Source organism: Hipposideros armiger, unplaced genomic scaffold, assembly GCF_001890085.2.
Source record: "Hipposideros armiger isolate ML-2016 unplaced genomic scaffold, ASM189008v1 scaffold_236, whole genome shotgun sequence".
Taxonomy (NCBI): Eukaryota; Metazoa; Chordata; class Mammalia; order Chiroptera; family Hipposideridae; genus Hipposideros; species Hipposideros armiger.
Window position 1 is genome coordinate 1555577 of NW_017731586.1, and position 22032 is coordinate 1577608.

General features: G+C 40.7%; 1 protein-coding gene across 1 annotated transcript in view; it reads left to right on the forward strand.

Annotated features, from left to right (window-relative positions):
- The window catches only part of CCDC146 (coiled-coil domain containing 146), a 123647-nt gene extending 102232 nt beyond the window's left edge, over positions 1–21415 (forward strand). Inside the window, exons 10-18 of the mRNA XM_019655148.1 lie at positions 412–582; positions 6617–6705; positions 6797–6961; positions 8808–9032; positions 10622–10850; positions 14205–14333; positions 15483–15620; positions 18986–19234; positions 20632–21415. Coding sequence (XP_019510693.1) covers positions 412–582; positions 6617–6705; positions 6797–6961; positions 8808–9032; positions 10622–10850; positions 14205–14333; positions 15483–15620; positions 18986–19234; positions 20632–20835 — 1599 coding nt within the window. The 3' untranslated portion in view covers positions 20836–21415. The remainder of the gene's footprint in view (positions 1–411; positions 583–6616; positions 6706–6796; positions 6962–8807; positions 9033–10621; positions 10851–14204; positions 14334–15482; positions 15621–18985; positions 19235–20631) is intronic.
- Positions 21416–22032: the final 617 nt, after the last annotated feature.

A 22032-nucleotide genomic window follows, 5' to 3' on the forward strand; every position in this document is an offset into this window, starting at 1 on the left:
CTCATGACAGCCCAGCTCCAGGTTGAGCTGTTGTTCAGCATCTTAGCTGTGGAGGGCAGTGTCACTGGCCCTCCTATGTGGGATCCGAACCGGGGCCCTCTGGCATCCCAAGCGAGTTCTTAACCATCGCGCCACTCGGCCAGCCCTGTCAAAGTATTTTTAAACATATTTTTATGTCTCTTCTTTTTCTTAAAGTTACTTGAAAATGCAGTCTGAATAAGAAAAAGTTATGTCATGTTATCATATTGCACATTCTTTTATAAGATAAAAAAACTTGGAGCTAAGGCAATAGAGTTACTTTTTGTTTTAATAAAATAAATTCTACATAGGAAATAAAAAAATAGTCTAAAATACTGGCCATAGTGTATTCCTCCAAACAAATAAATTATAATATATTGTGTTTTTCAAAAGAAAATGCTATCAGAAGCTGAGTCTAAGTTAGTAGAACAGCAACTTGCGGAAGAAAACAAGCTTTTAAAGGAGCAAGAAACCATGCAAGAGGTGGTATTCAGCCTTGTCCGCATGACTCAAGCCAAAATTGATGAGAAGGAGCAAAAATCCAAGGATTTCGTGAAAGCTCAGGTAACTGCATTTTTGTAACCATCCATTAATTACTATAAGAGTTCAGGATAGTCTCATTTTAACATAATGTTCATTAGAAAGCTACAATTGTTAAGTCTCCTTCAAGTTCCAGTGACTATACAACTTCCCAAAGCAAGACTCAATTATGCACTGAAAAACAGTCCCAGGATTCAATTAGCAATAGTCAACAGTCCAGAGTGAGAAAGAGCTGGATCAGTCACTGTGAGCAAAGGATTTGAACAGATAACAATTTCAGTACAAATAAGGTGGTGGACATAGCTGACAGCTGCACAGGCCACATATATCTCACATCCAACTGTAATTTGCCTAGGAACAACTCAAGAGTGGTAGCATTAGACCACTCTCCTTCTAAAGTACTTCAAGCCAGCATCATTTAAACCAGTGCTAGCATACCCTGAGTTACTGCTTTACTCCATGACTTTCTTGGGCTCCCCACAAAGGTACCAGAGTTGACCCAGTGCAACATCCCCAAACCAAAACAACAGTGAAACCAATAGCAAAAACAATCCTCCTGCCATGCTAGCTAAAACTCCAATATCAAAAGAATGTATTCCCCTTAAGGATTATGTCTGGAGATTCCCTGTTAAAAATAAATATGATATGGAGTGTTTCTGATCAAGATGGCAGAGTAGGTAAACACAGTGGTCATCTCTAATGACTACATCAATTACAACTAAACTACAGAATAACCATCATTGAGAATCACCAGAAGTCTAGCTGAACTGAAGTCCTACAACTACGGACATACAGAAGAAGCTACCTTGAGACTCGTAGGAGGGACAGAGATGCAGAACACACCCACATGTGACCATTAAAAACTGGGAGGGATATCTCAGCTGTGGAGACTTCTCTTCCCCCCCCCCCCAGAAGCAAGGGGACCAAGCCCCTCCCCAGCCCAGGCTTCCAGTGCCAGGGAGAGAAGTCCCAATAACTTCTGGCTGTGAAAACCAGCAGAGATTGTGGCTGAGACAGAAGGCAGCTACACGCCTAGGCTCTCCTCTTAAAGGGCCCATGCACTGACTTACTCTCTGATGGACTTACTCACTCTGAGCTCCAGCACAGGGGAAGCAGCTTGAAAGGCACCTGGAATATATGGAGAGGAACTGAATTGTCTGGCTTCAGGGTGAGGGCTGGAGGGGCACCTTTCTTCTGGATGGAGGAGCTGGTGGAAGCCATTGTTTCTTTGTTGAGCCTTCCCCCTGCATGCAGACACAGGCAGATGCCATATCTGAGTCTCTATCAAACTGGCTGCTATCAGCTTTCCTCTGCCCCGCCCTAGTGATTCCCTGAGACCCTGCCCCACCCAACTTTCAGGCATGCCCAAGCTGCTTCCAGTGGCCTTTCTGTATAAACGGCCTGCCTTGGCTCATGCTGCAGACATTCCTAAAATCTCTCAAAGGTTCACAAAACCCAAACAAGCAGCACATGACTCCATCATGTCCCATACCTCTGGCTGAGCACTGACACTAGCAACAGCCAGCCTTGGTTCTCAGGTTGGCCTCTCAAAGAATGTCCAAGCCCAGCATGGGTAGCAGCCATCTCTGGATTGCTTTGTGGATCATGCCAAGTGGCCTTGGGCAGGGCACAGACTGCGGCTGAATTTAGCCTGCAGCAAACAGGTTCCGTTCCAGGAGGCCCCATGGCTGGGAGGCCCAGTTGCCAGCTTTGGACTAGCCTGGAGCATCACCCGGCCACATCCAAGGACTACACACCCAAAGGGCAGACTGGGCAGACATCAGAGCCTCGCTAAAGTAAACCCTGCTCTGTAGGGTCAGCCCATGCAAAACAACTTCTCCACTGTAGTAACCACCAGTCTTTACAACCCATCAGCCCAAGGGTCAGTCCCTCCCATTGGTGTGCCAACAGCAATCAAAGCTCAACCACAACAGGAGGGTACAACATACAACTATATGAGGGACACACCTGGAGGACGCGGCTCTGGTGACCAGGGAGACTGCACCACTGGGTCCCAAAGGACATCTATTATATAAGGCCACTCTACTAACACTGGGAGGCATAGCAGCCCTACATAGAAACAAACACCAGGAGGCAGTCAAAATGAGGAGAGAAGAAACAATTTCCCAAAGAAAAGAACAGAACAAAACTCCAGAAAAACAACTAAACAAGATGGAGACAAGCAATCTACCAGACACAGAGTTTCAAACACTGGTTATAAGGATGCTCAATAATCTCAGGGAAAACTGTAACAAAGAGATACAATCATAAAAATGAAGATAGAAAACAGAAAAAAGAACCAGTCAGAAATAAAGACTATAATAACTGAAATGAAGAATACATTAGAGGGAATTAATAGTAGATTAGATGAAACAGAGAATCAAATCAGTGATTTGGGAAATAAGGTAGCAGAAAACACCCAATTAGAACAGCAAAAAGAAAAAGGAATCCAAAAAAATGAGGAGAGTTTAAGGGGTCTCTGGGACAACATCAAGTGTACCAACATTCTCATCTTAGGGGTACCAGAAGAAGAAGAGAGCGAGAACAAGGAATTGAAAACCTATTTGAAGAAATAATGACTGAAAACTTTCCTAACCCAGCAAAGGAAATAGACATACAATCCCAGGAAGTGCAAAATCCCCAAAAGGTAAACCCAAAGAGGCCCACACCAAGACACATTATAATTACAATGGCAAAGGTTAAAGACAAAGAGAGAATCTTAAAAGCAGCAAGAGAAAAGCAGTTAGTTACCTACAAGGGAGCTCCCATAAAACTATCAGCTGATTTTTCAACAGAAACTTTGCAGGCCAGAAGGGATTCACAGGAAATCTTCAAAGTGATGAAAAGCAAGGACCTACAACCAAGATTACTTTACTCAGCAAAGTTCCCTGAGATTAGAATTGAAGGACAGATAAAGAGCTTTCTAAACAAGGAAAATCTAAAGGAGTTACTCACCACTAACCCAGTATTACAAGGAATGTTAGAGGGACTTCTTTAAGACAAAAAAAAGATAAAAAATATGAATAATAAAATGGCAATAACTACATATTTATCAACAATTACGTACTTTCAATGTAAATGGGTTAAATGCTCCAATCAAATGATAGGAGGGCTGAGTAGATAAGAAAACAAAACCCTTACATATGCTGCCTACAAGAGACTCATTTCAGATCAAAAGACACCACAGACTGAAAGTAAAGGGATTGGGAAAATCCCTTCATGAAACTGGAAATGTAAAAAGGAAGCTATAGTAGCAATACTTATACCAGAGAAAATTGACTTTTGAAGGACTTCTGGGTAATTATTTAAAGAACCCCAAAATACTAACTTCGAGGGGACATGTGCATCCACATCTTCATTACAGCATTGTTTGCAGTGGCCAAGACGTGGAGGCAGCTTAGGTGTCTGTCAATGAAAGAATGGATAAAGAGGAGGTGGTACACATATACAATGGAATATTGCTCAGCCTTGAAAGGAAATGGGCTCTTGCCATCTGTGGTGGCATGGATGGACCTGGAGGGTATTGTGCCGAGTGGAGTATGTCAGACAGAGAAAGAAAGATGCAATGTGATTTTGCTTATATGTAGAATCTAAAGAACAAAATAAACAAACAAAATTCATAGATATAGAGAATATTTTGATGGTTGCCAGATGGGAGGGGGGTTGGAGGGTTTGGGTGAAAAGGGGGAAAGTATTAAGAAGTACAAATGGGTTGTTGCAAAGTAGTGATGGGGGTGTAGAGTATAGCATAAGGAATATGGTCAATAATATTGTAATAACTCTGTATGGTATCAGATGTGTACTAGGTATATTGGGGTGATAGATGGGAGGGAGTTAGGGGGCAGGGTGATAAAGGTGAAGGGATTAAGAAATACAAATTAGTAGTTACAAAATAGTCATGGGAATGTAAAGTAAAGCATAGGGAATATAGTCAATAATATGGTAATAACTATGTATAGTGTCAGGTGGGTACTAGACTAGTCAGGGGAATCACTGCATAAATTATATAAATGTCTGACCACTATTCTGTACATCTGAAATTAATATAAAATAATATTGAATGTCGACTGTAATTGAAAAGTTAAAAAAGGGGGAAAGGTGAAGGGGAATAAGAGGTTCAAATTTCCAGGTATAAAACAAGTCATGAGATTGTAATATACAGCATGGGGAATATGTTCAATTTTGTGATAATGTGCTACCATGTCAGATTGTTGTTTGACTTCTTTAGGTATGTAAATGTTGACTAACTATTGTGTACACCTGAAACTAATATTGTATGTTAGCTACATTTTAATAAAAATTTTTAAAAATGAATATGATATGACATATTACTAAACTAGAAAACCTAAATTCACCATGTGGCCCAGATGTTGGGTGTTTCTAAGTGCAGCCTTTGTTCTAATTCTGAGCACTTAGTTACATGGAGTAGCACCTCTTCTTGTTCTCCAGAAAGGACTCACATCAAAGCATTATTGAGCAATGAGGTTAAATAAAGATTTTCCGGAGAAGACTGAGGAAAACCACAGAACCCACAGCAAATGCTTCCAATTCCAGTTAATAAACAAAAATTAACTCTTTGTTCCCCCCCCCTCCCCCTTAGAACACTTGAGAGCTTAGCATGGTCGGCCCAATAGAGTTCATGGAGTAGCTGGGTTTCACAGAGTTAAAAAAGGAAAGACGGTGGCCAAAGAGGAATGCAGGAGAGAAGGCAGCCAGAGAAAACAGCGTGGCTGAGGGGAGAAGGCTGAGGGACACTTGTTACCAGGAACAAGGATCTATTTTATGAATTATATAATTTTTAAATTAATCTCAAAAATTGAAATGTGTGTTATCTATGTGTCGCTAATCTATGTAAACCAAGCCTCATTATTATTATAAATGAGCTCATTCCTATAAAAGCACACAATTCTTTCTCTTGAAAAATGGAAATCAATAAAGGGAAAATATTGTTTTCCTTAAGTATTCTTAGCATGGGGACTTAGTCTGTTAAACATTAGCTGTAATAAGCTGTAATTTCCCTATGACAACAGTCGATCTTATCATTTTATTTCACAAGTCATCTACATTCCTTAAAAAAAGACAAAAGGTGAAGGGAAAAACCAATGCTGCTATTATCCCCAAGATGGAATGGATGACACTAACTTTTTATATCTGTTGAATTCTTCACACATATAGTTACTTAAATAATATTCGTTTCTTCCTGATTTCTGTTCTCACTGAGAACAACATAAAATTGCTACATCAATTTTGGCTCTGACGCCTAATTTCTTTTTAATCACTCATGCCAAATGGATTTTGCTCTCACCGTCCTCAACAGAAGGATGACTGACAGAAACTATTTCCTCTGGCTGCTACCAGCAAATACTTAATCTTTGAATGTGTTTCTTACCCTAGATGAAGGACCTAGTATCTTTATATTTGAAGAATGTAACTAGTGTACTTAGCACTTAGTATATTTTTAGGATTTTAGAACTGTAAGTGCTGTCTTCTAAAATATTCATGTGTCATCTGTAACAACTCCTTACGGCTGATGGCTGATCTCAGCATGGTGCTTCACTGTGTAGGAAAACACACCCAATATACAAAAGAATGGAAAAGTACTTTAAAATCATGGCTTCGGTCTCTCACAAAATACCACAGAGGATTCAATTCATAACATTGATCAAAACTTACTAGAAATCCTCTTCCCTAATCTATCCTCCACAAACCCCTCAGTCACCCAGCCCAGCCATGCTATTCATAATCACTCTTTGGCTGCCTCAAAAGTTCCCCAAGCGTTTCCTCAAACCCATTTTGTGCAGGCTCTTTTCTTTTCTTGTCTCTCATTCTTTCACTTCCTTAATTAACTCTGTGTCCTAGCCAGTGCCATTCAGTTCAGCTGGCCAGGCAATTTTCAGATCTCTCCCTCTCTTTTCCCCCTGACCTGCATAACCCAACTGGCCAAGATAGAACTTTCCTTATGGATAGGAAGGAGATGGGTGGGGCTGGGGCTATTTATATGTTGATGGTGGTGGGCTTCTTTTAAATTATTATTTCACACATAAATTTTATATTTTAGCAAAGATATACTAACATTGTGAAGGAGATCAAAGCAAAGGATCTTGAAATCAGGATACACAGGAAGAAACAACGTGAAATTCACAGGAGGTAAAGAATTACATGATGATTTATCTACTTAGGTGCAGGGGAGGGACAAATCTTTATTTCACAAGTTTCAAAAACACTTGTGTTTTCACAGACTCGGAGAGTTTGCTAAACTGTATGACACTGTTCGAAATGAAAGAAACAAATTTGTTAACTTACTTCACAAAGCTCACCAGCAAGTAAATGAAATAAAAGAAAGGCACAAAATGTCATTAAATGAACTGGAAATTTTAAGAAATAGTGCAGTTACTCAAGAAAGGTAAGTGTTATAATAACTATTGTCCTTTCAAAGACTTCTGTTCGGATTCATTGAACTCTAAAATACCCCAGGGATAATAAAATAGAAAATAATAATCTTTTACAAAGTTGGAGAATCCCTTGCTCAGACACTTTGCTTTACTGGTGATAATCGAAGCACTGAATGTGATTCCATAGTCATCTTCTGTTTGGGAGCCCTCTATTTTTCAAGTGAATGAAAAAGTATAATATAAGACTATGCTTACTATATTTATTTTCATTTACCCAGTCAGAAAGAAAAACACCAATTTGATAATTTGCATTTAAAGTTAGAAGACAATCTACATGTTTATCAGCTCGCATCCCCTGCTGTAGATTTGAAGCATCTTGTGTTCTTATGGGAGGCAGTACAACAGAGTGGTTAAGACAGGTGGCTTTCTAGACTCAAATCCCAGTCCTGGCACTTACGAGCTGTGTGACCTTGAGCAAACTACCTTACCTCTCTGGGCCCACTTTCCTTACCCATAAAAGTAGCCCTTATTTTATAGGACTTTTTATTATGAAATGAGCTAATCCATGTAAAAGTACTCAGAAGTGTCCAGCAAATGATTGTTTGTTTGTTTTTTTTAACCTATTATTTACCAAGTGCCAACATCTGTTGGACTCTTTCACTTATATTTAGTCCCTCATCTAGTGAGTCTATAAAGCCTGAAATTTTCCTTGCGGCCATCAGTTTCCTTTCATATTACAAATATTATACAATAGGCTCTTGTGTATGGGTAGTGAAGGGGTGGGTCGGGGAGGGGATTAGTATAAAGAGGAAAATCTAATGTCCTAATCAGGTTCTCATCCTACAAGAAAGTAAAATATCATTTATAGAGGCCATACATTACCGTATTTCCCCATGTATAAGACACACCCTTTTTCAAAAACTTTGGGGTCTAAAAACTGAGTGCATCTTATACAGTGGTTGTAGTTTTTTTACTTGCATTTCCCGCTTTTTTGCGCTTGTTGTCTGCACTCACTGTTTCGCACTTGTTACCTGTATATTACAGTAGGTTATGTTTTGCCACCTTCTGCTCAGAAATGGCTCAGAAAAGATTTTTGTACAGTGTTGAATTCAAATTAAAAGTGATCCAGTTTGCAAAAGTGAATGGAAATCATGCTGCTGAATGTAAGTTTGGTCCTCCTCCAATTGAGAAAACAATCCGAGACTGGCTACAGGAAGAAGAAACCCTACTGAAAACGCTACGGCAGAAGGCCATGAGAGGCAATATATGAAGATAGTGATTCGTCATCAGACACAAATGAGGACAAGCTAATGGCTGGGAGTTTTGACAGTGATGAGGAGTTGTATGAATTTTATGATGAATAAAAGTTGAGTTCAATAACTTTATGTAATACTTTTTTTTTCAAATTTCGGGCCCCAAAATTAATATGCATATTATACATGGGGAAATATGGCAATTCAGCATTTATTGTGACGCTATACTGAATCGGGCATCACCTTAGGTCCAATGGACATTATCAGATATACCATCTGTGTCTTCAAGAGAGCAGTCTTAAGAGAGCAGTAAATGAATTACTATAGTCTCTTACTTCAATAAAGGGGGGCAGCAGAGGTTTGGGGCACAAAAGAAAGATGTTCTAATCCGGATGGAGAGGGAATCTGAGACCTGGGGGGATTACAGGAATTCCTGAAGAGTATCATATGATGAATATCATTATTATTACTACCACTATTGTCATTTCAAGGGATATACTAAAGCAAGAGCTACTTTGATATGGCTTGTGTTTCAGAAATCTTCACTGTTTTTAAAGTAACTAAAGAAAATTGTCGTCTTACTCATTTCCCATTATTTTTAAAGAAAGCTACAAAATTCCATGCTGAAACACGCCAACAATGTTACCATTAGAGAAAGCATGCAAAACGACGTGTGCAAAATTGTAGTAAAACTTCAGGAAATGAGAGAGAAGAAGGAAGCCCAGTTAAATAACATTGACAGACTTGCCCATATGATCACAATCATTGAAGAGGAGATGGTGCAGCTTCGCAAAAAATATGAACGAGCTGTTCAGCATCGGAATGAAAGGTAAACCAGGAACCTAATGTGAGAAGGAAGCACCCCCAATCCTGTTTAGAAATGTTACCCCTTTTTCTGTGTAGACTTGACTGTGGGTAGTGAGGGACATTTGACATTCAGGTTTCACTAGCCCTGGGGGGTGGGGGGAGGGGCAGGTAGGCGTTTGTTTTTGCCTGAAAGTAAGAAATATTGTCCTTGTAAGAGAGATAATCAAGAGTATAGTTTGGGAAGTTCTTCACTTGAAGTCAAAGCCCTTTCCCAGACAACCATTCAGGACGCCTTTCATACCATCAAATTACTTTGGTAAATTGACATAAATAAGTCTTTGGATCTTGTATCCATTTTTTTTTTTTTTTGGGTGACAGGTTTGTTCACATTGTGATATTTATTCAGCCATTCTCTCAGTTCATTTTCTCATCAAGTAAGATGTTTCTCATCAAACATTATTTGTTCCAAGCCACAATTATATCATTAATCAATTACTACTTTAGGGGATTTCCCAAGTTGCTTGTGCTTTGAGAAACCTGGCATGTAGATTGCAGAGCCCTCCAGTAACTACATCTGGTATCAGATTGGTTTTCACCAAACCTCAGTTGTGTTCTGTTCTAGGAAACTATGTGTTCTGTGCAGGTACTAGACCCTGAAAGTATAATGAGGTGGTAAAGCATTGCTCCTGACTTCTGTTGTCAAGAGAACTGAGAAGATCATGAGAGGAACCAATGAACAAGCAAATGAGACAAAATATAGAGCTAAGAGTAGCCAAGCACAGCCAAATACACACATGTTTTGAGGAAGGAGAAGAGAGAAACAGATAGAAGCGATTACAGATGAATTCTGGGCTAATGGATATGCACAGTGTGTGGGAAGCACTTCAAGGTGGTGAAGAATGCCATTTTTCAAAGGGCTGGCAGGTGTTTACTCTGGGGGGATAAAAGTCCTCTTATTTGGCTCTTGGCACAAAACAAAGCATTTAGGCTGTGTGCTTCCAGGCTCTGGTCAGATCTGTGGGGCTGGAATCAGAAATTTCTTACTTTGTTTCTTCCCCATACTCTCCTCATAAGGAAGGGTCTTTGCCCTGACATAAGTATAAATGACAGAATGTTGCCTGTTTATTAGAAAATTTGCATCAGAAATTGTCAGATTTAAAAGTACCTAATTGGCCTGGCAATTACATTGAACAAAATCACTGTAGAAACACACTCCCTGGCCCTCTGCCTGGGTAATTCCCACAGGAACTTGGTTGGCAAGTCTGGTCCTAGAAAAGTGTCTGCAGAAAATCAGACTACGGGGTCACTTTGTTAGTGCATGGGGAATGACATTCTCTCTCGTCCAAGGAAACCGTTGGCAAGTTGCGCAGAAACTGTGCCCACCAACCGCCTGGTCCGCTCAGAGTCGAGACACAAAACAGCTGTCCGTCTCCTATCCCCTCAAATTCAAAGTGTGGAGTTTAACTAGAAAACCGCCGGTGTATGTCTATTTCTTCTAGAATTATGCAATGTTGTTGTATAGTTTGCACCCAAATCCAGAGGGATCCACAATGACTAATAAAACTGTGGCCTGAACACCCGCTTAGCTTCTGCCTCTCAATTTGACCGTAGCGGTGTTCAGCTGATAGAGCGGGAAGAAGAAGTGTGCATTTTTTATGAAAAAATAAATATCCAAGAGAAGATGAAACTAAATGCAGAAACTGAAATACATGTCCTGGATGAAAAGATCCGGTTCCTGAAACTGAAGATTGCTGAGAAGCAAAGACAGATTCACGTGACCAAGAGATCGCTGCCGGCAAAGCGGTCCCTGGATGCCGACATAGCAGTGCTCCAGATCCAGGTGGGCAAGTGTTCGGGAGACACTTCCTGGGACATTTGCTGGTTTTTTCTCCTCCGTCATTGGTTCGTAGATCGTATAAGTTCTTACATGTAACTCAAGCCATGCTACTCCCGGTACCTATAAGAACCCATGAGTTGAATGTCTTTTAGAAAAACCTGAGCTTCAGGCAGCTGAGCTACAGGTTATCTTTTTTTGTTTCCCCCTCATGAAGCATTTTCTGCCTTTCCTGGAATACTGACCATCCCAAATCTCAACTCTAGCTCAGCTTCTCCATAGCTCAAATTATTTATTTTACAACCACCAGCATAATTATTTTTTATGTCTGCTGGAAAGACCTTGGGGACCATCTAGCTCTCTTATTTTTAGTACTTTTGCCCTCTGGAGCTGAGATTGTTGTTTGCTATTAATTGGCAACCACATATAATTAGGCTCTTTATTAACCCTTGTAGTTTCCCTGTAATTTAATAACCTAGCCTTTGACATGGCCTTTTTAAACGTGGAATAAAGCCAAAAAGTTTAAACATGAAACAGCAAATAAAGAAACGGAAGAAAATAAAGCTACTTGCTTCACATGTAATAATTGCAGGTTTTTCTTAATGAAAATATAAGAAAAAAATAAACTAAAAAATTGTGACTTAACCTTTTCTCCATGGACTTGATGTAGGAACAAATTTTAATCTGTAACAAGTTTTCTAAAATGTCAGGTTTGCTTTCAGACTTTTTTCTGATTATAAAATTGAGACATGTTCAGTTAACAAAGTTTTGAAAAATGTAAAAATTTTAAAGAAGAAAATAAAATTCTATCCCCAAGACATAATCTCTATTAAAATTATCGAAAATCAGGAAGAGATCTTTCTAGCCTTTTTCTAGGTGTACAAATAAATGGTTTTCATTAGCTCATGCTATAAACACAGCTTTGGGTCCTGCTTTTTAAATGTAATCATGTCACGGGGATTCACAGGACTTGTGAAACTGGATGATGGGTCTACTTTCATATTTTATGTCGCTTGAATGTGTATATGCTATATAGATGACAGGATCTTTCATTTTGCACAAATATGCCACGGTTCTGATTCCAGTATTTGTTTTTAGCCATAAATTCTCCTACTCACTTCTTCAATAAGTGTAGCCCTGACTTAGATGGATTGTCTGGAACATTCCCCGGACCTCCCACAGGTCTCCCACATAGCCCCTCAGGATTCCTATAACTCAGCCTTCCAGTGAGGTTTGTTTGGGGGGCCCCCTCATCAGCTTGCACACACAGTGCCTGGCCCACTGTGGTGCCATGTCAGTGCAGACTTAGGACTCGCTCCTTGTTCAGCCCGCACCTACACAAAACCATTCAGGCAAGGCCTTGGTCTGTGAACGGACTTTATTGAAGATTTGGAGCAACGGTGTAAGAGGTACGTTACAGGAATGCAAAGAACTTCAAGTTAAGTATCAGACATCCATGTCCTTCAAAGTTCCGTAGGGCCACTCCACCACCTGCGTGTCTTACCCCATGCAGCACCCTAGTCTCACTCCATTTCACTGGCTTGTCTTTCTGTCTTTCAAACCCCCCACCCCCACCACCTCCCCTCCCTCAGGCACTTCCTACTTGTCTCATTCCATTTTACAGAATAATTTGGCTCTCTCTAGCTCTTTCCCAAAACAGTTTCAGGGCCATCTTTGCTCATACTACACTATCAAGATGCCCAGCAGAACAAAAAGACTAAATTCAATAAAATCCACAACTGAAGAAAACCTTCACTCTCTATTATGTAAGTATTCTATTTGTGTTAATTGCAAATGAATACTTCTAGTCAATGGATATAATTAGTTGTTCTTAAAATATATTTTTTGTTTCAGCCAATCCATCTAAATCAAGTCTACACTTATTGAAAAAGTGGATGGGAAAACCTACGGCTAAAAAAATATATATAACATTTTATTATATAAAACTGCTTATCTGGTGTGAGCTATGAATTCAGTTTACCCAAGAGGCAATACTAAGCATTTAACAACAGTACTGGACTGCCTGATGGGAGCCGTTACTGTTCTGACTGCATATGAATTGAGACTTATGGATTATGTGTTATTGCCAGTTACTATTCTACCACAGTTAGTGCTAAGCTTCAGAACAGTTGACTATAAAGTTCCCCATTAGTCTTTGCTTAATTATTTAATTGTCTATTTAGGATGAATCACGTGGGCACTTTGAAGGACTCGATGTGAAATTTCTGGCTTCAGGCAAGCCATTTTTGTACCCTGCTTTATAGTGCTGGATCCTGTCATATCCTGTTATCTGTTAAAGCTGCAGTGTTTTGTGTTTTTTTCAAAGTCTTCCCATTTTTGCATCATTTTTGGAATACTCTTAGGGTTTGCATTTTTCAGTTGTTTGAAAAAGTTTTTAATCATCCAACAGCATAACCCAAGGATTATCGTGAGTCATATTTTCCTGATGCTTGTAATAAGAGGTCCTGTTCAGGGATCTTGGAAGTCACACAAACTATTTTAGGACACAAGAACACTATTTTATAAGGAAAAAGTAAACAGTTTTTCCTCAAAGGCCCATGGGGAAATATGACCAATCAAGGCACTGCTTTGATAAATAAGCACCATGTTTTGTTTCCTATTTAATTTCCTAATTAAGAGAAGGAAACATTAAGTGTTGTTAATCATAATACAACAAATGCTTAATTACATATAGGTGCATCCTTTAATTCCATATTAAGGGCAAAAATCTCAGTGTGGCTGCTACTTCTATTTGGGAGTGGCCATGTTTCTTCATCCTCCTCCAAAGTCTCATCCATTCCACAAATATATTGATATACAAATGGGTGTTTGGCAAAAAGATAAATAATTCAGGCTATTCTTTGCAGACTGTACATTGTATTGATCTACTAATTAAGAATTTTATTATTTGGGGGAAAACCATTAAAGCTATTGCCAGCAAAGGGTTTTAAACTGAAGTGTAGTTATGTTGTCTACCTTATATGTTGTCTACCTGGGCCTCTGTAACAACCTGCAATAAAGAAGTGAAGTATGTATAGTTTGAGCTCTGCAACCACACAACATCCCATGAGGATAACATGAAATAGGAAGTAATCAAAAGGGTGGTTGTAAACTCAGCTTTTACTGGGCTGACTCAGAAGTTACCGCCTTGCCTTGCAGAGTCAGTTCCAGACATCCTCCCAGTTCCATGAGTGAGCAGAGGAATTGCTTACATCCCATGATCGCGTGTTAAGAGTTCTCTTCCACCTTTGCCTGTGCTGGTCCTAGTGAAAGACGCTAAAGACCTTGGTCTACTTGATTTTAACCTTTACTGAGCAAGAGAGTTAGTTTTGAAGTTAATGTTTCTTTCTTGTTTACTAGTTTTCACAGTGTACAGACAGAATAAAAGACCTGGAGAAACAGTTTATAAATCCTGAGGGTAAGAACAGAACCCGCTTCCTTCCAGGGAAAGATATGACCGAAGAAGAAATGATCAAAAAATTAGATGCGGTAAACATTCTTTCTTAAAATAGCATCAGTTAGCCCCTTGGTGGTCAGGGTCACTGATATTTGTATTGTTGTTTCATGTTATGTGGACAGATTTATTCCTCATTATTCTAGCCATTAATATGGTCCTTTAATTATAATCTAGTAACAAAACTTACCATATTTCCTCATGTATAAGATGCTCCCATGTATAAGATGCACCTTTATTTTGGGGTCCGAAATTTGAAAAAAAAATGTATTACATAAAGTTATTGAACTCAACTTTTATTCATCATAAAATTCATACAACTTCTCATCACTGTCAAAACTCCCAACCATTAGCTTGTCCTCATCTGTGTCTGATGACGAATCACTGTCTTCATATAGTTCCTCTCTTGGCCTTCTTCTGCCGTGGCATTTTCAGTAGGGTTTCTTCTTCCTGTAGCCAGAATCGGATTGTTTTCTCAGTTGGAGGAGGACCAAACTTACATTCAGCAGCACGATTTCCATTCACTTTTGCAAACTGGATCACTTTTAACTTGAGTTCAGCACTGTACGAAAATCTTTTCTGAGCCATTTCTGGGCAGAACATGGTAAAACATAACCTACCATAATATACCGGTAACAAGTGCGAAACAATGAGCGCAAAGACAAGCGTGAAAAAGCGGGAAATGCAAGTAAAAAAATCTACAGCCACTGTATAAGACGCACCCAGTTTTTAGACCCCAAATTTTTCATAAAAGGGTGCGTCTTATACATGGGGAAATATGGTACTCTCAACTTTAAATGCTTGCCAAAAGAAGCAAAAATTGCATGGTTTCCAGATGCCTACCATTGTTCCATACTCCAAAGGAGCAATTTTGACATCTTGAATGGATTAATTTCTCTTCCTGCTGGTAGCATATCAGAGGAAGGTCAACACAGAAGCTAGATGGAGCTGACAGGGCCCTTCTCTGTGCTGGGGAGGAAGGACTAGCGTGGCTGTCTGGCGGGGGTGGGGACAAGGGAAATCTTGACCTAGTCCAGCCCTAAAGACTTTCTAGCTGTCTCTTGGCAACTACGAAAGCAATGTATTTTCATTAATGGAGGAAATAGTGCTCTAATTAGGAAAGAAGTTTCTGACTTGCATTACTTTTGTTTTCCTCTTCCTATTGAAATTGTTTTCAACTGTAGCTGGAACTACAGCTGGCCAAGAAGGAGGAGCAGTTACTGGAAAAGGATTTCATCTACGAGCAGGTCTCCCGGCTCACAGACAGGCTGTACAGCAAAACTCAGACCTGCAAGCAGGACACACTGCTCCTAACCAAGAAGGTCTGTCTGCGACCTTGACCGCCCTCTTCTGCCCTTACTCCTTTACTGCTTGGTTTATGGAGGGAAGCCCTGGGGAGGTTAGGCTTTATGACTAGAGAAACATAAAGATGTAAAATGAAAAACCTAAAGATGACTCTTAGAGAATTGTGCAAAATAAGTTCCAGTCTTGTTTCCTGAGCAAATTCACTTTACGGTGTGAAAAACCTAAGCCTTTCAATGACAGTATACAAGTTTCACTTCACGGGGCACCTACTCAGATATGGCAATCATTATCTTTATATTTCATGTGCCAAGTTAAATCCTTTCTAGCTCCTTGTGAATGGAGAGCTTCACTTATCCAGCGGTCTGCATGGGAACTCAGCCAGAACCCAGGAGTGGAAGGGGACATTAAAGACAGCAGTCACACAAACGGGGGTCCATTACACCACGGGGAGGAGCTGCCGCAGGGCCCCACTAGTGAGGACAGGCCAGGAATATGGAGCGTCCTAATTTCAAAAGCTTACAGCACTACACCAGGACTGCTGACTCAAAGCTACAGGGTCGGACTGAGACTGCCAGAAGCTACCTTGAAAGGGGCGGCTGGCAGGAGGGAGGGTGGTGATGATGACAGCAGAGCCTTGCACCATTGGGCAGTCAGAGCATCGCCTGGCCTCCGTGGCCCCTTGGAGCCTCCCGCTGTGACAGCACAGGGATTTTAGTCTGTTGGCGATAGTTATTGAACCTGCTATGTGCTCCCCACACGCTGGGCATGGGGGCAGAAACAGAGAGGGAGGCACACATTGTCCACACCGTCTACAGTGGGGAGACAGAGAGGAAAACAAATCATGGGCCCCAGAGGGCAGCAACTGCTCCTCATTCTTCTTTGTCTCCCCAAAGCCTAGCGTGTTCTACACTCTGGAAAACCATTTATTGAATAAGTAACAGTCTCATTCTAGAAACAGTTCTGGCACACTAAATAAATAGGAAAATATTGTAAATTTCAAGCCTCCTTTGCCATTTTTATTTGGCTTTTACACTTCCGCTCTGATGACTTACACTGGTAGACTGTGCAATTCTACCAGTGGCACTCATGCAATTCACAACTTTACCTCATAAAATAAGAAGACTAAGACTTTTTTAGGCTCAAGAATTTTGCCTGAAATTGCATGTCCAATGTTTGTTTCAATGTTGCCTTCCTTCCTTTTGCAAAACGAATTTCCCTGTCTTTGGAGACAGTTTTGTTGAGGGCTGGCTAGCTTGTCAAAGCTGATGGCAGTCTCCCGGAACTCAACAGCAATGCTAGGGAAATGCAGATGGTGGCTACTGCGGTCATGTGGTCAGGAAGGTTTCAGAATGACTGAGTTCTAGCTTAGTGATTCATCACCCCTTTCCTTTCCCCACCTTCTGTGCTCTCTGGCTTTAGAAAAAAAAATTAAATTATAATCTCCTCATAGTAGGCAGAGCTAGAAGGTAGAAAGATGTTCAAATTCCATATCTGTGACTTATCAATACTAACAAATGACCTTGAGAAAGATACATAAGTGATCTTAATACTGAGTTTCCTGACCTGTGAAATGGGTGTTATACTAGTGAAAATTGTTTTGCAACAACATTACACAGTCAAGCAGGAGTGGCCTGACCCCTCGTGGGTGCTCCGCAAGAATGCATGTCTTCTCAAGCCTCTCCTCTTTCCTAGAGCACTTACAGCTTCTCTTCAAGTTTCCCAAATGAACAGAACATGGAAAATCTCAGCAAAAACCCAGAGCAACCCAGAATAAGGCCATCCGTTTTTTGACTTACAGAGAAGGGAGGTTGGCTAGCTACACATAACACAACACCCAAGTGTCCAGTGACTGATTAACGAAATTTAAGAGATAATGACCCACAGAAGCTTTAAATGGCAGTCATTTTTCTTAAATGTATGCTTCCTAAAAATTACTGCAAGGTAAAAGAGTTTTAAAAATGTATGTTCCCTACTCCCTTAAGGAGACAAAGTGTATACATAATAATCAGTCATTGCCTTTTCAGAGGCAGGTAAACCACTAGGGGCAACATTCCTCAAAGCCAATGTGCAGACAGACCAGTGTGTGCTCTACGAGGAGCGGAGAGGGTATCAAGGTCAGGCATGGTGTTTGGAAGCTCATACTCATGTCTCAATTTACCCTGGTTCAAAGGACTGAAGGTCAAAATAGACTAAATTTACTCATTCCTTCATTTGACATTCAATTTTATTTTTGCTTGGTGCATAGGTTCCAAGCACCATTCTGGACACTGAGCATATAATGAATAAAACAAATAGTCCTCGTTCTCATGAAGAGTGCATTCTTGTGGGATGACAGACTATAACCAAATACCCAAATACATACATACATACATACATATATATATATATATATATATATATAAAATAGTGAGTTGTCGGGAAAGTCATGACGTTATTTTTTCTATGTTTTTCGTTGCAAAAATGCGCCATAACTTTTCTGACAACCCAATACAATGTCAGTGGTGAAACAGGATATAAATTAAAAATAAAGCAAGATAATATGATAGAGAGTGTTGGCAGGTGGGAGGAGTCACCGATCATGGCCCCACCATGACTACAGCCACCCTGAAAGGCTGTGCTGTGGGCCAGAAACCTTAGAGGAGTCACCATTTCCAATTTTACTACTTTTATGTCTTTTAAAATCAATTATTCCACTTAGTCCTATCTTTTCATTCTTTGATGAAAAATAGCTGATGTGAAATGGTAAACACAGACACACACACACAACCAGAATATTTCATTTCAAATTTCAAATTATTGGTTAGATTTTCCCCAATTCAGTTCATGCTTGCTTATGACCTAATAATTGTGCATCCCAGGAATTATAATCAATAATAAATACACATTGAGGTGTGATCGTTTCCATTAAAAATCATTTCAGATGCAGGACCTCTGCTGATTGCCTTATATAAATAAAGAGTAACTTTTAAATATAGTTGTTCTATTAGATTTTTTTCTGCTGGATAAGTGACAAATTAATAACATGGCAGAATTAGGCCAGAATGTAGACATCAGGAACACCCTATCCTCCTTTCTTCATCATCACATCTTAAAAGTACAGAGACTTCATTATTCTCCTCGATGCTATCCACCTGGACATCTGGTAACTCGAGGGACATTTTCCCTCCTTGTCCTTATTGACATATCTAGGGTGTTGAGCTCAATCGCTGAGGTTTTCCCCCCATTCTCATTTTCTATACTTTCTCACTTAAGCTCTCCTTCCTTCAGGCAAACACGTCCCCCACCACTGTAGACAGCGAGCAGCCTGCCATTTTCTCCCGCTCTTCATGGACTGCATGCATAGGCTAACATGCATACATTGTTATGGGCTCTTTAATTCTAGATGAATGGCTACCAGAGAAAGATCAAAGATGCTACTGAAAAAATGATGGCTTGTGTTGCTGAGCTGTCCATGAAACAAGCTCTGGCCCTTGAACTCCAAAAGGAAGTCAAGGATAAAGAAGACTTCATCTTCTCTTGCAATGCCAGGATAGAAAAGGGCCTGCCACTCAATAAAGAGATTGAGAACGAATGGCTGAAAGTACTTCGAGATGAAGAAATGTATCACTTGGCCATTGCTGAAAAGTCTCGGGTAAGTTTTGGCATCATGTTGCATTTGAAAAGAGGCCAGGAAGGGCTGTTTTCAGGAGTTTCAATCCTCCCAAAATATATGAAAAACGTCCCACTGTATCACATGTAGTCCCCGATGGTCATAAGAAAGAAGTTTTGAGATTGTTTGATACTATGTAGACAAGTCAAAGTACAACAGTCCAGAGAGCCATAATACTCCTTGGGGATATTGGCAAGCACCAGGCTCCACCCACAGTCACACACCCTGGGCTGCAGGGTGGGGTGGGGGTGAGGGGGAGGAATACTACAGACTCCCACCAGCATGGCAGTGACTGGGCTGGCGATGGTTTTATCTGTAGGTCTCTGACCTCTGTCCTCACGCCCCTGCTCAGACCACACCTCAGTTGTCCACGTCCACCTGCTGTGGCCACCACGGCATCTTGTGAGACCTCCTGCATATTATAGGTGTCACAGCCATTTGCAGACTCTGTCCCTTCTGCAGATCGGAGGCCTCAGTGTCACCCCTTTCTTCTTTTACTGCTGGCGTAGGTCTATCACTCGTTCCTCCTGCAAGTTGGGTACCCAGTTCTTCTGCCCACTCCCACGACCTTTCAATATTCTTAGAATGGAATTAGGCATCTTTTTCTATGGAGACTGCATCTTGGGGGACTACAACTCACTCCCGGACTGTCCAGTAGTCATCCTTGACCTACCTAAGCCATGCAGAGAATGTCTGAGAACAGGGTCTGATCTGTGATTCCCACACTGCCTGGGACTCCATTTTGTAGGGCATGCAGATTTTACCCATGGTGTCCCAGCTGTCATTTGCCTGCCTCCACTCCTTAGAATTCTTTTTCATGCTATTAGAGATTCCTCTGCTTTCCAGAAGCACAGGCAGAATGTTGAGGACCCTGAGACTCAAAGCAAGATGCTGACTACTTACTTCTCCCCTCCCATCCTACTTTACTCCTCGCTTTCTTTGTAACATTTGCTCACCAGTGACTTACCAAAGGAAATAGACTGTCCTTTGTCAAAAACAAAACCATGGATATAATTAGTGTTTGACGACAGATACTGAGATTGGAATATAGTGAATTTAGAGCCCACCCACCAGATAATGATAAACTGTAAACCCCAGGAACAGAGTGATGCTTGAGCATCATGGGTCATTCCAATGAGATGCAATGTGTGTGTGAGTGAGTGAGTGAGTGAGTGTGTGTGTGTGTGTGTGTGTGTGTGTGTGTGTGTTTGCGCACACGTGTGTGTGTTTGGTGACTTCACCCACATAATCACCTGTCTTTTGGGGGAATATTGGCCAGCATGGCCTAAGACTGCTCAGGTCCAGCTGTGTCTGGTGGGCCCTGGGGATGAAGTGACTTCACCAGAATTTTCAAAAAACTGAAACATCATTCTTTGCAGGAGTTCTTGGAAACAGATAATCGCCAGCTGCCCAATGGTGTTTACACAACTGCAGAGCCGCGTCCAAATGCCTACATCCCAGAGGCCGAGGCAACTCTTCCTTTGCCAAAACCATACGGGGCTTTGGCTCCTTTTAAGCCCAGTGAACCTGGGGCCAACATGAGGCACATAAGGAAGCCGGTTACAAAGCCAATTGAAATCTGAACATGTGCACCAATCCAGGCTTCTCAAGAACACACTTCAACCAGGCTTCCCCACATCCACAGCTGGAAACTGTCAGCACAATACTCCAAACTACAGACAATAAATACAACATCCACAATTAATCAACAACAGAGAACATGGTTTCCTTTTACGCCCACTAACTGCTGTATTTCACATGGTGTTGAGTAGAACATACAACTGTCCTACAATTATGTAAAAGCATATATCTGCATTTTCTTTTTTTTTCATTCTATATATTCTATATATGACTACCTTTTAGAAATACATAGGCCAGGTGCCATAAAATGCAATAAAAATAAATCAATTTTCAATGAAGTACAGAAATTGGCAGAGTGGTATTTGTTTATTAAACTAAAAACAAGCAAATGTTGTTCAATATACCAACTTTAAAGAAAGGGATAGAGTCTTTGAAAAGGAAAACATTCCAAGTATCACAGGGGCTTAATTCATTATTAAATAAATAGTTGCATTTGAAGTTAATGTTGGTAAATGTAACTCAATTAAAAAGGAATAGGAGGGCTGGCCAAGTGGCTCAGTTGGTTAAGAGTTAGCTTAAGAGTGCAAGCTCTGAGCAACAGGGCCATCAGTTCGATTCCCACATGGGCCAGTAACGCTGCACCCGAGGTGAGCTGCAGCTGAGCTGCCAACAGGTGGCAGGATGGCTCAGCTGGTGAGAGCACGTGCTCCTAACAAGACTGCCTGTTCGATGGTGGGCTACGCCCACAACTAAGATGAACTCAGCACCTTGAGCTGAGCTGCCGACCAGATTGCTCAGTGGATAGAGTGTACGCTCTTAACAACAAGGCTGCTGCTTCAACTTCCACATGGGATGGTGGCTACGACCACCAGTAACTAAGATTGAACACAGCACCTTGAGCTTAGAAGCCATGAGCTGCCAACGGGCAGCCAGATGGCAACTGGTGCCCTCCACAACTAAGATTAAAGAACAACAACTTGGCTAGTCCCTTCCTCAATTCTCTAACACTGTTCCCCTCCCCCAATTTAATAAATAAATACATAAATAAATAAAAAAGAGTAGGGAAGCTTGTCATTTTAATAATGATGTATGGTGATTATTTTTCTTTTTTTTTTTAAGATTTTTATTGGGGAATTGGGGGGATGGGAACAGTGCTGGGGAATTGGGGGAAGGGGAACAGACAAGTTGCTGTCTTTTGT